Source organism: Pollachius pollachius (genome assembly GCF_949987615.1).
Source record: "Pollachius pollachius genome assembly, chromosome: 14".
In the NCBI taxonomy this organism is placed as follows: Eukaryota; Metazoa; Chordata; class Actinopteri; order Gadiformes; family Gadidae; genus Pollachius; species Pollachius pollachius.
The window spans coordinates 7,607,305-7,623,637 of NC_136947.1; the positions used below are offsets into that span (position 1 = coordinate 7,607,305).

General features: G+C 46.4%; 1 protein-coding gene across 1 annotated transcript in view; it reads left to right on the forward strand.

Annotated features, from left to right (window-relative positions):
- Nucleotides 1-5,650: 5,650 nt before the first annotated feature.
- Nucleotides 5,651-16,333, forward strand: part of tnr (tenascin R (restrictin, janusin)) — a gene marked incomplete at its 3' end in the record, with an annotated part of 64,221 nt that continues 53,538 nt past the window's right edge. The window contains exons 1-4 of the mRNA XM_079750490.1: nt 5,651-5,784; nt 6,450-6,541; nt 7,180-7,342; nt 10,261-10,737. Coding sequence (XP_079606616.1) covers nt 5,739-5,784; nt 6,450-6,541; nt 7,180-7,342; nt 10,261-10,737 — 778 coding nt within the window. The 5' untranslated portion in view covers nt 5,651-5,738. The remainder of the gene's footprint in view (nt 5,785-6,449; nt 6,542-7,179; nt 7,343-10,260; nt 10,738-16,333) is intronic.

Genomic DNA, 16,333 nt, shown 5'->3' on the forward strand with positions numbered 1-16,333 from the left:
TTATCCTGTGACTTTGGAAACTCTATATATATATATATATATATATATACATAGAGTATAAGAGTATAGTGCAGCGATAAGCTAAAGTCTTATGCAATAAGCAACTACAAACACATTACGCCATTGGCCAATGTCCTTTGGCTGCGTTTACCCAGAGGACGACACACCATATTATATTTTCATCTCTCTGAAAAACATCAAAGCTGTGAACGGCAATCCTTCCCATGTTTCCATCTCCTAAACGCACATCGAGGACTAATGAAGTTGATCCTTCCAAACCCAGAGACATTCAACTGTAGACACTTCTCTGCCAGCCGGCGATATAGTACCATGGGGGGGGGTTCTGTGGCCACAGATGATGAAGAGGGCAATTCCATCTTTTTATGCACGCGGGGGAAAGTGAGCAAAGGAAGCGTCGCGAGGCCATTTGTCAGCCGACCATCCCGACGTCCTTTGAGAACAGAGGCCTGTTATCACCGACTCCCGAGAACACGAGTGGAAGGGGGACAGCACCCGGGGCTAATGGCCGTGGAGAAGACCTGTTCCGGTCGGCTTCGTCCGAGCCCGTCCTCTTCCTCATCTGTATGCGTCTCGCCGTACACCTCTTGGCAAATCTGCAAAGGTTTTTAATGGCACGTGGCGTGTAAGACCAGAGCCTAACCGCGCGCGGGTGGGGTCCCCAGGGGTAGAAAGAGTTTGCGTATTCAGCGTCGGAGCCAAAAGAGAGGAAGGAGGGAGAGGTTGGGCTGGCGGCTGGGAGTTTATGGTTACGTTATGTTCCGACAAGGCCAAAGCAATTCATAAAATAAAAATCAAGAGTGGCCAACACAGTGGATATGAGCAGTACAGGATGCAATATGAACTTAACCTTCACTGACTTTCTATTTTTTATTACTCCACCGTTGGGATCACACGCACAACACACACACACAAACAGGGGCACACATGCATACACACAACTACGAGTGTTTGTGTAGACTGCACAACACCACACACTACAGTACCACCCAGGTGTACATACAACCATGACAATCTCTATCAACATTCACAGCATGAACCCGGGGAAGGAGTAAACACCTAGATCAATACGAAGCATACGATTTGGATCAAGGAACTCCACAACACACACCTGACTGATAAAAAATAAATAGAGAGAGAGTCGGGGGTTCCCCATTTCTGTGCAAATATAAGAGTCAAATATAAGTCTGGACTCCGCCCCGCTTGCTACCTAACCTGATCAAGATACCTGCCTGTGTGGTGATAAGAGCTGTTCCAGCTGGCTCTCACACACACACACACACACACACACACACACACACACACACACACACACACACACACACACACACACACACACACACACACACACACACACACACACACACACACACACACACACACACACACACACACACACACACACACACAAGAGGCCCTGGCTGAGAGTGCTTGCCTGCCTACCTTCCCTTACGTGCGATGCAGGATGTTGATACAAGATTGCCGAACACGGCTACCGCGGCTTCCACTGTGAGCTGCACGGTTTGACCAGCTGCCAACAGAGTCCTGCCCACGCATACAGTGGTAGGAACTTGCAGAGTCTGTATCAAGGGTAGAACACACATGTGCGTTGCCAGGCACATACAAGCACACACATATAAACACACAAACGCACGTGAAAACGCAAAGACATACACAGACACCATGCACACACACACGCCAGAAGAAATCTCAACCTTCAACGCTCGTACATGTACAGACAATGTTTATATTATTATCCCAAATGCCGAGCTATCCCCCTGCATCCCTTCTCAGCAAATTGCTTGAGTTTTTTTCAGGCTCTTTTAATTCCTATTATTACATGACATTATAATACACACCATTCTTAGGTCAGTAGCGCTTGGATCTCCTCTGCAATTTAGAATCTAGTTTGCCAAGTCCAATCCACTTAAGATAACGTTGTATCAGTGCTTCCCTGTATGTGCCTTCCACCATGCTGCGAAAACGTACACATAGTTAAATCTTTTTGTCTTCAAACAGCTCACTCGACAGGCTCCTTTAGATCCTGCAATCGGATAGAGGGCCTCTTCAAATGAGCCCTCATCACTGTTGCCATCTCCCCCTTAGACACCACATCTTCCTCAATTAGAATTCCTCCCCTCCTCTGCCTCCTCTTCAGCAGATCCACTCAGCGCCATAGAGGGACCGGGCGCCTCATGAATTAAAGTGACAAATCTAACCGTTGAACCCGTTTTAAAGTAGGGGATGGACAGCACGAGAATCAGGGACAACGACATTGTATTCTCGTTCTTCGTTTATTCGTGTGTGCGGGGATAGAATATGGTGTGGAGGGGAGTTCTGAGCGATACATTTTTCTTTCTAGTGACATCGGAGCCAGCGAGACATAATGAGAAAACGCACCAGCCTAGCATGGAGCAGGGGTTCACTTCTGCAGGCCAGGAGTGTGTGTGTGTGTGTGTGTGTGTGCGTGTGTGTGTGTGTGTGTGTGTGTGTGTGTGTGTGTGTGTGTGTGTGTGTGTGTGTTGTGTGTGTGTATGTGTGAGCGAGCGAGTGAGCAAGAGAGAGAGAGAGAGAGAGAAAATAAGGGAACAAAGATAACCTAGATATGCTTAATCTGTAACACAAACTCCATTAATACAGCAACTATGATCCCCTGTATTCAGAGCAGCACACATTGTATCCCGATGAAAAGAAACAATTCATTCTAATTAAATCAACCTCCTTTTACGCCAATCATCATAAACCGACTAGGCGATCCCTTTTCCCAGTTGTATCTCAAACAAACAAACGGTATAAAGATATCATTATCATCACAGTCGTCTGTCTGACGGGCTGCCGCTTTGCCGTGATTTGTGTGCTTTGTGCGCGAGCGGTACACATCCTTTGTTTAAAGACAACCGCGATCCGGTGACAGGTCATAAGGTATCCGTATCACACGGGACGTGTAGTCAGTGTCTCCGCTCTGAAAAGAGAGAGAGGATTACTGTACAGCGACGTCTCTAAAGCCTGCTCCCTGCTCCAGATCCACACGTCAAACCCTTCACCCTTCACACGCTGCGTCGTGTTGTGGCTGCTGTTGTTGTTATCCCTCGCTCACGCCGGAGAGATCAAATGTTTGGTGTAGAGCTGAAGAAAATGTGTTCAAAGGTTCTTCCATGTTCTCCCGCTAATCCCTGGCAGAGGGATCCCTTCCAGGGATTAGGGCCTTTCTTTATTTATCGTTTTAAAACCTCCCATCAAAGGCGTTTATTTATTTATTAGTGGCGAGATTTGAGCTAATGCTAATGTTTGCACACACACACACGCACGCACGCACACACACATGCACACACACGCGCACACGCACGCACACGCACACACACACACACACACACTCGAATTTGAATGTATATCTTTAGGGGCCGGTGAAGCTGCCCTTGGTAAGGCCAAGGCCATCAGCACTGCCATGGGTTCAACTCCCACCAAGGCCGTTCACGAATGTACACACACAGAATGCATTTTAGTTTATTAATCTGTTTACTTGTCAGAAACAATGCAGGAATCTTTATTACAAAGTTGACCCTGGCAAAGATGGGCTGCATGTAAGGTTTCTACCAAAGCTTATTCGCACCCGCTGCTTGCTATATGGAAACTGAAACGCCTCAAACAAACATTATAATCACTGTGAAATAGATGAATATCATCAAATGCAGTTATGACATGACATGGATGTTAATGATGAGTTTGTGATCTGTGGTTGCAGTGCTGTGATATACCTACACTGCATCACATGGGTAGGTTTGTTTTTATTCTCTCTCGGCTGTCTCCCATAACACCGTCCTTCTCTGTGCCTTGTGTTACCCTCCTGTAGTGCGCATTGTTCCCTGGCCGGTGAAGGACGGGAGGAGAGCTTTGTGGAGGACTGAGACGCCAGCATGCTGCTTGTACAGAAGCCTTCCAGAACAATGAAGCCTGCAGCAGCCTGGATGCTGACCCTGGCTCTGTCTCTGGCCTTACAGGTAACTCACAGCACACACGGACAAGGCAGCACACTGCCAACAGTACCAGAGTACCACAGCGCTGAAATTCGTTTAGAAAATGTAAACACTGTTTGGTTAACCCTTCCGATATTCAATGTGGAACCGTCTCTGAGTTTTGTACACGCACTCCATGAAGGCCGGCACAAATGCACGCACACACGCATGCGCGCACACACACACACACACACAGACACACACACACACACACACACACTGGCACACGCACACGGAAACACATATTTATACACATGCTTGCACGCACATACAAACACACGCACACATAAACACAAACACACACATCAACACAGACACACACACACACTGGGCCACTTTTTGAAAACCTTGAGTTTAGTGTTATTATTTTTTTCAAACCAGAATGTTTATCAAGAAATTTCAATCCACTTTTGCATATCTTCCCCTAATGAGAATACAACAGTAAACAAGTATGCTAATGAGACATGCCCCTGGTCTCTCCATCTCCCAGACCGACACCAGAGATTTTCTTAAGGTTGCACTGAAGTCACCCAACATTCACCGCTGTTGTGTCCAACTATGGCTTTCTAACAACATTGTTTTCAGGAGAAGTGGCATTTATTGACCTGATAGAGTCAATATGTTTAAAAGAAGAACCCTGGTACACGTGTATTTCAAGAGTTTTTTCACTTTGCCTTACCCATGGCCATCATCTCATGCCTCCTTCCTTCTTGACCTCCCCCGATCCCCAGGTATTAAATAATGCTGACATTACATCTCAGCTCACGGTCACATCACCGTTTTTAAAGGATATTTCGGCACTTTATACTTTCTATGTTGTTTCTTTTCAGTGTAATAATAATTTAAAATATTCATGAATTAATTCAGAGCACCACAGATACCAAAAATATAAATTGGTTTTCATCTGAAATTGTATGCGTTCGGCCTGCCAAAACAATGCGTTCTTTTATCGTGCCAGTTATGATGCACTCTCACTCTCTGTCTTGGTCTCTCTCTCCCCTCTCCCTCGCTTTCTCTCTCTCTGTTTCTCTGTCCCTCCCCCTCATTCTATCTCTCGTGCTCTGCCTCTCTCCCTCTCTCCGTCTCTCTGTCTCTCTCTCTCCCTCCCTCCCTCTCCCCCCCTGTTTCCCTCCCTCTATCTGTCTCTCTCCCTCTCTCTGTCTCTCTCTTTCCCTCTCTCTGTCTCTCTCCCTCTATCTGTCTCTATCTGTCTCTCTCTCTCCCTCCCTCTCCCCTCCCTCTCTCTGCCTCTCTCCAACCCCCTCTCCCTCTCTCCCTCTATCTGTCTCTATCTGTCTCTCTCCCTCTCTCTGTCTCTCTCTATCCCACTCTGTCTCTCTCTCTACCTCTCTCCCTCTCTCTCTCTTACTCTCCCTCCCTGTCCCCCTCCCTCTCTCTCTCCCTCCCTGTCACTCTCTCTGTCTCTATCTCGCTCTCCCTCCCTGTCTCCCTCCCCCTCTCTCTCCCTCCCTGTCACTCTCTCTGTCTCCATCTCCCTCTCTCCTCCCCTCTCTCCCTCTCCCTCTCTTCCTCTCTCCTCAGACGCCCTCTCGTGCTGCTCCTTCGGGGGACAGTAAGCTGGTGCGCACCGTCAGAGTGAAGAGGCAGGCCCCGGGGGAGGGGTTTCTGGCCTCTGCCGCTCTGTCGAATCAGAGCCTCGGGGAGCAAGCTGTGGTCTTCAACCACGTGTACAACATCAATGTGCCCATGGAGTCCCTCTGCTCCGTGGACCTGGAGTCCTCCTCCGCTCCAGGTGATCATGCGGGATTGAGACGTGACGTCGCCCTCCTGTCCGTCTGTGTAGTGGATGGACTTTATCTGTTATCTTGCAGGCACACACACATGCACACACACACACAAACACACACACGCACACACACACACAAGCACGCAAACAGGCACACACACATACCCACACACACACGCTCTCACACACAAACACACGCACACTTACTCTCACACACACACATACGCACATGCACACGTACACACACAGGAGGTGTTTTGTACATGCACGTACACCTTTACATACAAACAACTGCATCTATATGCACTCACTCACACACACACACGCCGCACACACGCACGCACGCACACACACACACACACACACACACACACACTCACACACACTCTCACACACACACACACACACACACTCACACACGCAGACAAAGAAACACACACATCAACGCACATATGCAAAAACACACTCACACGCACATCATGTGCACACACCCACACCCACACATACACACACACACACACACACACACACACACACACACACACACATACACAAATACACACACACACAAACTCTGACAGCATCAGCTAAAAATAGCACTAAACCAACTGCTACTACTGCCTGCTAAGGTGGTCAACGTGAATATGAACCCTTGTTGTCTCTCCTGCCAGATGTCCGGGCTGATCTGGGGTCCAGACCCCCCATGGAGGCTCTGGCCGGGCCCACAGAGTACACAGAGCAGACCGTGGACACTGACAGCCAGGTAGCTTTTATCTTTTAATTAAAAGTGTTTTATTGTTTGGACAGTAGGCCATAACAAGGAGAAGGAAGCCATTGATCGAGGAAGAAAGACGAGGGAGGAATTTGTACTGACATTGAATCAAATGAGTGATGGATTATAATTGGATTATAATGACGGTAATATCGTGGGCCAGTAATTTATGAGGATTCACGGTAACAGTGTTTTATCTCAGCCGGCAGTTATTTGGGATCCATGTCTGATTCTGAAGTGATTTATTATCTGCTGTCCCTCACTGGCAGGAGGGAGCCACAAAAAAATACTCCTTTAATCTCTTACAAAATAAAAGCGTGCTACTAGTCGTGTTTTTCAGCGCATTCACAGTTGATGGAGTACACATTTCATCTGTTGCTTTGCAGTATTTTTAGTCTTCTTTCCAAAACAATCTTTGTGACGAATCTAACAGCAGGAAGGATTAATGTGGATTCAACACTAACCATGATGCAACTCTGTAGCCCAAAGCACAGAGCTATGTTAGATAGCCCGTAAATCTAACATAGAGATAGCCCTGATAAATAAATGTGAATGTGTAACCGCTCTGTGCACTACCTGTTTAAAAGCCTCTCCTGACAATGCCCCTTCCCCCCTTGCTCCTTGTCCAGGTGACGTTCACCCACCGCATCAACATCCCCAAGGCGGCGTGTGGCTGTCCGTCGGCCACCGCCGTGCAGCAGCTGGCGACCCGCATCGAGATGCTGGAGCGCGAGGTGTCCCTGCTCCGGGCCCACTGCGACTCCAGCTGCTGTGGGGACAACAGCGCCACCGGTGGGTCGGGGTGCTGCTGTGTTTGTGCGTCCGTCATTTCAGACCCAGCAGTCCTTTTCTGTCCCACGGTAGATCTTCTGTGCGGGGGGGGGGGGGGTGAAGTCTGGGCCAGAGGCTGAGATAATTGAAAAAGGGCGGGGCGAGGTCACGCCCTGTTTCCTGTTTTGTGGCAGAGGTGTTTTTTTCCGTTCGCGGGGTTGGAAGATGGATGTTAGAAGAGGGTTTTGATAAGTGGTGTTTAGTTTGCTCGCCGTGGCTGAGTTTGTGTTCACTCTTTGGTAATTACACGCCTCCATATCTCCGCCCCAAGCAAGATGATTGTTTAAAAGATATATGAAGCAAATGAAAGTTCACCCAGTCGAAAGTTAGTCTGCTGGATGTGAGACTATTATTCTAAAGTCTTTTAGATTGTGTGTCATTGACGCCTCTCATGAATTTACACATTTAGTTGTTTGTTCAACAATATAAAGGTTTATAGTGGCTGCAAATGTACAGCTATGGGATGAAACAGCTAAAGTATGTAGCTGTGGACTCCTGGCTACACTTGTCATTTCAATGTGATTCAAGTGCCAAGTCGGGATGCAGAGCGACATTTGTGATGGGATCAGCCAGATCTGATCACAAAAAGTCAGATTGAAAAATCGTAAGCGTAGACGTTGCTTTGTGGAATCTCGCTCCATATTTTCCATTTTTTACGCATTATCTATGCCACAGAGAGAACACAAGAACGTGCTTCACAGTGCGAAGAAGCTGTTTTGGGGGAAATTCTGCCGATGCCGAGATACATATTTCCGGAGACGGTGCAGCATCATGCGTTTGAATACAAATGCAGGGATGAGAATTGGCTACACCCCCTGCATCATTTGTTATCAGAGGTTGAATCCTTTCAAAGGGATTGTGCTAGCGTGGGTTTTAGAGTGAGCTTTAACAATTTCGTATTTAATAGTATTTTAAACAAGGGGGAGACATGAACTGTATTAGTGTCAACTGAATTGGATAATGGTAAATAACACAGTCAAGCAATAACAGTGTGGCCATTTAAAATCAGAGTGTTCAGATGGCTAGAGTGTGTTTTACTCTCCATCAGCCACGCTCTGCATTTGAAACAGGTTTACGTGAGCAGGGAGGGACGGAGAAAACAGCAAAGTATCATTACGAGAATAACTCTATTTATTGTTATATCAGCTCAGGGAGCGGGCTGTTTATGAACTGTCGGTCTTAAAATGTGCCTGTGGAATATAAACAAATGCAGCAGGAGAAGTTGTAAATCATCGGTCTACTGAGGATTTACAAATGTGAGTTGATCGGTAACCACAGATTGTGAGTTTAATGCATTAGCATGCCACTTTAGCAGCAGTAAAGACAGACCTAAAATGAGACCTCAGAATATAAACAGAATAACAGGCGTAGAGTTTGCCTGCAGAGGATTTGAAAACGTCAATTTAAACGTGATATACATAAGCTCTTTGTTTGTTTGTGGTTTTCATGTGTTTGCATGGTATTGCCCCATCATGCACTGATGCCATCATGGACAGTAAGAGGGGAACTAAGAGGGATCAAGGACTTGTGGTTATTGGCTGCTCCCGGGTCCCTCAAGCACACACGTTCTTGGAGATCTCTGCGATTGCTTTCTGTTTTTATGATTGCATATTTTAATTGCAATGTTTAGTCAACTTCCCAAACTGTTTTAATATGTTCAGTTTGATGTCGCCCAGTGTGTTATTAACCAATATTTATTGGGGATTTTTCTCTTTGGGCAATGGTTGGATTATGGGTGTTATTTTCAAATACAGTATTGAGTATATTAAGTCATTCTCTTTGTTCTATTATTTAATTTTCCTTGCAGTGCTGCACTTTCATACAGAACAAAATTACACTTCATACCCTACATCATTTACACATACACTGCATATATAATGCATGAAAAATGAATCTAATATACATGTATAACACGTCACATTCCACATAACACATCATTCCACGTGCATATTATACACACGTTCGCCAAATGCCGCGTTATACAAATTTGCACAATCGCCCCACACTTATTCGGTTATTGAAAAGGACTGTGTAATAGATGTGACAAATTAAATTAAGCTAATTTATTAAGCAGTTCCTAGAACCTCAAATAAAAAAATATATATATATTAGAAACGATGGAACACATTCAAACAAGCGGATGGTAACTTAGTGTTTGATATCTTAAGTTCAGGTTATTATTCACGGCTTCTCCTTGTGGCGCTACCGATGCTGTCGTCTATCTGCCCGGCCCCTCGCATCAGCAACCTTGTGGGTTTGTCGGGTTCTGCTAACTCCCGGTGAATTATGTTCTTCCAGGATTCAGTTTCTTGGCACATTTTCCGGCACGTACCAGTCCATACCGCAGTGTAACGGTGGATATCGAACACAAAATCCAAACAAAATTAACATGTTCCCGATATTGTATTATTTATGTTTAGTTATTCAGCAGATGATTTGATCCAGGGTAGCTTCCAGGGAATTCAGACATATTAAGTCATTAAGGAGGAGGTAGGGGTTCAGGCCTTTTGCTCAAGGATGCCTGACTGCAGATATTGGGGTTTGAACCCAGAACCTTTTGACTGGGCGTCAAACCAAACCTCTAGACCAGCCTGCCCTCAAATGTGAACCACAGTGTTAAAGGTGTGAAGTTAAATATCCATGTAGTTAAGCAAAGGTTATGCTACATGGCTGAGGTAATGCTAAAAGGCTAACGTAATGCTAAAAGGCTAAGGTAATGGTTAAAGGCAGAGATAATGCTACAAGGCTAAGGTAATGCTACATGGCGATGGTAATGCTACAAGACAAAGGTAATGTTAAAAGGCTAAGGTAATGCTACAAGGCTAGGTCTGCGTGTTTGTGTGTTTGTGTTCATCGCAACACGTGTCCCTCCTTTCCAGGTCGCCTGGACTTCGTCCCGGCGTGCGGCGGCCACGGCAGCTTCAGCTTCGACCTTTGCGGCTGCGTGTGCGAGGAGGGCTGGGGCGGCAAGAACTGCTCCGAGCCCCGTTGCCCCGACGACTGCTCGGGCCAAGGCGTGTGCGTGGAGGGCGAGTGCGCGTGCGACCGCGACTTTGGCGGCGACAACTGCTCGGAGCCGCGCTGCCCGTCCGACTGCTCCGGGCGGGGCCTGTGCATCGACGGCGACTGCGTGTGCGAGGAGGCCTACACTGGCGAGGACTGCACGCTGGGCCGCTGCCTCAACGACTGCTCCGACCAGGGGGCGTGCGTGAACGCGACGTGCCAGTGCCGGCCCGGGTACGTGGGGGAGGACTGCTCTCTGGTGTACTGCGCCAACAACTGCAGCAAGAAGGGCCTGTGCAAGGACGGCTTCTGCGTCTGCCAGGAAGGCTTCGCCGGCGACGATTGCAACTCAGGTAGGCGGGAGCTGTTGCTGGCGGTGGTGCTAGTGCTGGTACTGGTGCTGGTGGGGTGCCAGTGTCGGGGGCCGCTGTTTTTTATCCTTTAAAGGTGACATTTTATACCACCAGGTGTGGGTGTGATTAGCCGTTACAAGCCATCTAGGCTTGTCCAACTAGATGTATGCTGGATAGATCAGTCTACCAGCCTACCCAGTAGACCAGGGATCTAAAACTCAACTTACCTGGGGGCCGCTGGAGGTAGAGTCTGGGTCAGGCTGGGCCACATCAAGTATTCCACCAAAAAAAGGAGCACAACTGACCCAATCTAAATTAATGATCGGGCTATAATGAGATCATGTTGGCTATGTTATCGCTGACAACAGGGGACATTTCAAAGCGGTTGGTGGAAACTGGGACATTTTAGCGTCCTTTGGCTTTTGTCAGGACTCAGGATATGCAACTCAAAATTGGGACTATCCCGGCAAAACCGGGACATCTGGTCCCCCTATCGCAAGTGATAAAAAAGTGTGGCAAGCGACTCAGCAAAAATGTGCGTTTGACAACAACGCGCGGGCAGCACTAACACTAAACTTTGATGTCAAGTAGGGGGCCACAAAATATCATCCCGCGGGCCTCAATTGGCCCCAGGGCCGCGAGTTTGAGACCCCTGCAGTAGAATGTAAGCAACCGTTGCTCATCTATCCGTCATCCATCTAGGGGGACACGCCCACTTGTGATGTCAGAAGAGGCCAATTTTCAAGACGGCTTGGTGGTATAATATGTCACCTTTAAGTGTGTTTTTGCTTTGTTGTAATTATTATTTTTGGTGTTATAAATGGCGTTTGTCTCGTTGCTTCTAAGGTTGAGTTTCCTGGTCTTGGCATGGGTTGTCACTCTGTGTCTTTGTGACCTTGTTGAGTTGGAATAATAATCGAGCCAAACTGAATTCTCAATGTGTTCTGGGTGACCTTTGACAAGTCCAAGTTTCTTTATTTAATTTTTTTTCAACTGCAGGAGCAGTAAAGTTTTTTTTACTGGGGTTGAATGAGACAGGTAGGAAAATGCTGTGGGCTGTTGCTGGTCTCCATAATTACCGGGCTCAAATATATTTATTTGTTTTTGTTTTATTTACGACATTTTAGCATTACTGGGAAACCATTTTCAAACAGAATATTAAGGGTGACAATCTGCCAATCAAATCACAATTGAATGATACATTATGAGAATATACGACATGCTATTAATGTTTGAAATGCTGGACGCATATATTTATATATCCCTACGAGACATCTATTATTTAAACAATGTATCAAGTTCCACAAGACAACAATATCTTATTATATCATCATAATATATCATCATAACTTATATCATATTCCTCCTTCAATCAAATCATTTCCTACAAAGGTTTGATATCTGATATCAAACCAATCTCCTACATTCCATTCATGGTATTGACTCCAGCAAACGGTGGTGGTTGTCGGATGAAAGTCTGAAACAGTGATGCGGTGACAGCCCTGTAAACCCATACTACCCCGGTGCTGTTTGATTACAGCCCTTCGCCTGCCATCGCCTCTTAGACTTTTCATCGTGTCAGAGCGACAGAGCCCCTCGCCTCTGTCACCGCCCCGCCCTCCATGGGGTACCAAACAAACTGTGACCGGACCCGCAACAACACAACAACACACAACGTTAAAACTTGACCGGCCTTGTCCGGATGATGGATGTCCTGCTCCCTGCCACAGTGGCCTTGGGGTTCAACGAGCTTTGACCCTTTCGGTGGAAAAAAAACACAGAAAGAAAGAACACAGCCCAGCAGGGGTGTTTTTTTCTCATTGTGGTTGTTGTTGTTGTTGTTGTTGTTGTTGTTGCGGATGTATGTGCAGTAATGTTTAAAATGGAGGCGGTCGAGTGCAGGGCGTCTGTGGAGCGCCATAGGAACCTAGGTGGAGCGATAGGACCCCAGGTGTAGTGCTAGGCTGAGTCATCCATCACAAAGTCTGTGTCTCTCCACCCGGGAGGATGAAGAGTGTTGTATTAGCGCTGTAGGATCTGAGGTAATCCCAGGGCTGTGGTTGCTGGTCTGTCCTTGGGTGTCTAATGTTTTGGGCAAAATATTAGACACCCAACACCAGACCAGCCTCCCTCCTCGTCCTTTATCCCTCCGTCGCCGTCGGTGACAGCTGTCACACATTGGGCTGATGGAGAAGGGAGGGAGGGAGGGACGGAGAGGGACAGAGAATGACAGAGCAAGAGAGAGAGAGAGAGAGAGAGAGAGAGAGAGAGAGAGAGAGAGAGAGAGAGAGAATATTTCAAAGGCCTGTGACATTCTCCCGCTGTATGTTTCTGTTTCATATTTATTTACTCATAAGGACGCCTGCGTAGCCTGACATAGGCCTATTTATTATGACATGTGGGTTTTTGTGTATGGCTGCTCTATTTGCAGAGAATCCTCTTTAAGTGTTTCCTAGAATCGAATTGGAGGGTACAATACATGTTGTGGCCTATTTTCGACCTCTATGGAAAATAATGAGGCAAAGGAATTGAAATTACTATGTTTTTTTTCCAGGGACATTACAGCAATAGCAAGCTCTAGCAATGCAGGTACTTGAGTCATTATTTTCTTAATGGTATCCATGGACGTAATATTCTTCAAATGTTGTTATCTCAGGAACCACAGCATCCTACTTATTAATATTCAATCGTGTTTCTACAGCGCTTCAAAGAACTGTGCTTTATAAGTCGGGTAATACAATCCATGGTCATTTTTTTTTCATGTCTTCCACGTGTTGCTGTATTATTTCTGCCACCAATCTTTGTTCCCAAAGGGAACCACAACAATGTTCATTTAAAATATAATGCATCCTGACATAATACATTCATACTTTACAATGAACAGAATTGCGATTATTTGGATGCCAACCAGGATGTTTTGCTATTTCTATTCACACTACACACACAGACACTTAAGAAACAGGCCATGGCTGACGCTGTTGCGACTCTCAGAGAACACCGAGTTCCTCTCGCTGCCATTCATGGCCCATCCCAGCCATTGGAGGACTGGCAATCGTAGTTTTGATCAGAATCGGGAAGCCATTCAACAGGCATAACAATTGGCTGCTGAACAGAAATTGATTTTCCGTCTATGCGGCGAGCATGGTTTTTGAATTGGCCATTTTGCAATTCCGCTTCTCTAAAACGGCAAAGTAGAAATTGGAGAGAATATTTATGTGCGATCATATCTATAGTATCTGGATTGTACGACAGCAGGATCAGGAAGCTAATTTGCATTTGGACATGTGTGTCTGCCTCTGCGCGTGTGTGTATTTCTGTGTGTGCGTGCGTGTGTGTGTATGTGTCTGCACGTTTCTGCGTGTGTCTGCGTGCTTCTGTGTTTCTTTCTGCAAGTGCATGTGCGTGCATGTGTGTGTATGCGTTTGTGTCTTTGTGTGTCTGCGTGTATGTGTGTTTCTGTGTGCGTGTGTATTTGTGTGAAAGAGACACCATTGCATCGGTTCATGATATGCTCTACATCACTTCCATGACATTGACTTTTGGCAAACAAGCAAACCCCAAAAAAACTAGCTAGGATAAAAAAATGCCTCGGACAAAATGCCAGATGTCAATCTCCTATTGAACTTAAACGCCCTTCTGCCGTGTCCTAAAAATATGTGTCCTGCATGTCTACAAACCGTGACCACAACTGTGGGTGCCTCTGAGGACAACACGATGTAGGTAAATAAATAAAGTCTCCAACAATGATTATTAATTATTATTGGTGGTATACTTGCAAATAAATCCATGTGTCGAACAAACGAGGAACACAGGTTGTTGTGATTTAAATAAATTAGCGTACTTATTAAGTGTAATTGTAAAAACCTTTAGCATTGCTCAGGGCTAGTGATGTGGTGACCATGCTGAATGCATCGCTGATCGTCCCGCTTATTATTTGCACTCTGCATTCTATCAAGGTTTCAGTTCATCGGTCTTCCCTGCCTGGTGTAATAACAAACTGATTAGGCCTAATGTGACTTCATGACTGCAGGCCAGATCCATCTAAATAGTCTTCAGTCAGTGGCTCCCAAAAACTAACCTTTAGTGGCTCTAATTATGCATGCCGACGTGTCTCACTGACTTTGCCTAGCGTCTCCAAAAACAGAATTTCTCAAAATTCTCGGCCTTCAAAAATGAATAACCAAGTTTGAAAGTAAAATACTTTATATTATTCAAAATTATTCTTCAATCATACACAATGTAGCTAAGTCTCATGTCACATGTCATAGCTTTTGCCTCTCCAATTCTAGCATGTTTTCCTATGTCTGATGTCACATGTCATGGCCTTGGCTGCTCCAATTCTAGCATGTTTTCCTATGTCTATGTCATGGCCTTGTTGCTCCTGCTCTAGCATGTTTTGCCATGTCTTGTGTCACTTGTCATGGCCTTCATTGCTCCTGCGTTAGCATGTTTTGTCGCTGTAGCCAGGTAGGCAACCACAGGGTTTGGGAAGGACAGCCAGACCAATAATCCTCCACTTGCTTATTAATTTAAAATGATCAGAACATAATGGTGTTACATCTGCTGTTTTCCGCGCCTGGAGACCCAGCCTCAATGGAAGGGCGAGCACAACGTACATGAGTATATAGCCATCGCCTCATTAGGCCCCCCACCCACAGCTGCGATCCAGCCATCCCCCCCCCCCCGTCTGTATCCGACCCAAACCACACCCACTTCACACCACAACGTCATCGCATCACAACCCCTCCATTTACGGGAAACCAGTCTATCCTCCGACGCTCGTTCCCAACTGAGGGCCGACCTAATACCTCATTATCCGAGACGTACATAAAACAGAACAGCGCATCCCCCTGCTCAGCGCTTCCATTGTATCTGCCAGCTTTCCTCCTCCGCCGCCGCCCAGGTGCTGTCTCCATTAAGGGGGACTCTCCCTCCTCATAGGCTCCCGGGACCAGACCGGCGTCAGACGGGTGGCCTAGATCGGGGGGTGCTGGGCGGGGAGGAGACGGGGTGCAGTTGGGACGGGGGGGATGGGTCTACTAGGTGCGTCTGATGCTCGTCTGTTGCTGCTGCTGAGGCCAGCGTTATCAGCCTACTTTTTGAGGGCGATATCAGATCAGATGTGCACTCTTCTTTCTTTCCTTTCCCTGGTCTCGACTCCACAGCTTGGCAGATGGCTCGCGGCGGTCGGCGCATCTAATTTATAATCGTGTCAGCTGTCCTGGCAGCAACAGCTCGTCTTAGCTCGATATAGGATGTGGCTGTGTGACAGGGTGCTATATGAAGCCGGGCTGGAATGATCTTTTTTGGTGTGCGTGTATCTATATTTTTACCCAATTTAAATCTGCTAGGTGGAAATGTGCAGAGCCGACACTATTCTGGTTGTCTCGCTTGTGTAAAGGTATATTACCAGTGATTATTTGGATGATACATTAGAAAATGTTTGGGTTTCTAAATTCATCATATCGTTGATATATTATGATATTCATGTTCCGGGTTGCCCATATATATTAGTCAAAAATCATGATCTCCTACCAGCAGTGTGAGCCGAGTGTATTCCTGCCACATGGCATGAATAAATACTGGAAAAGGCCTT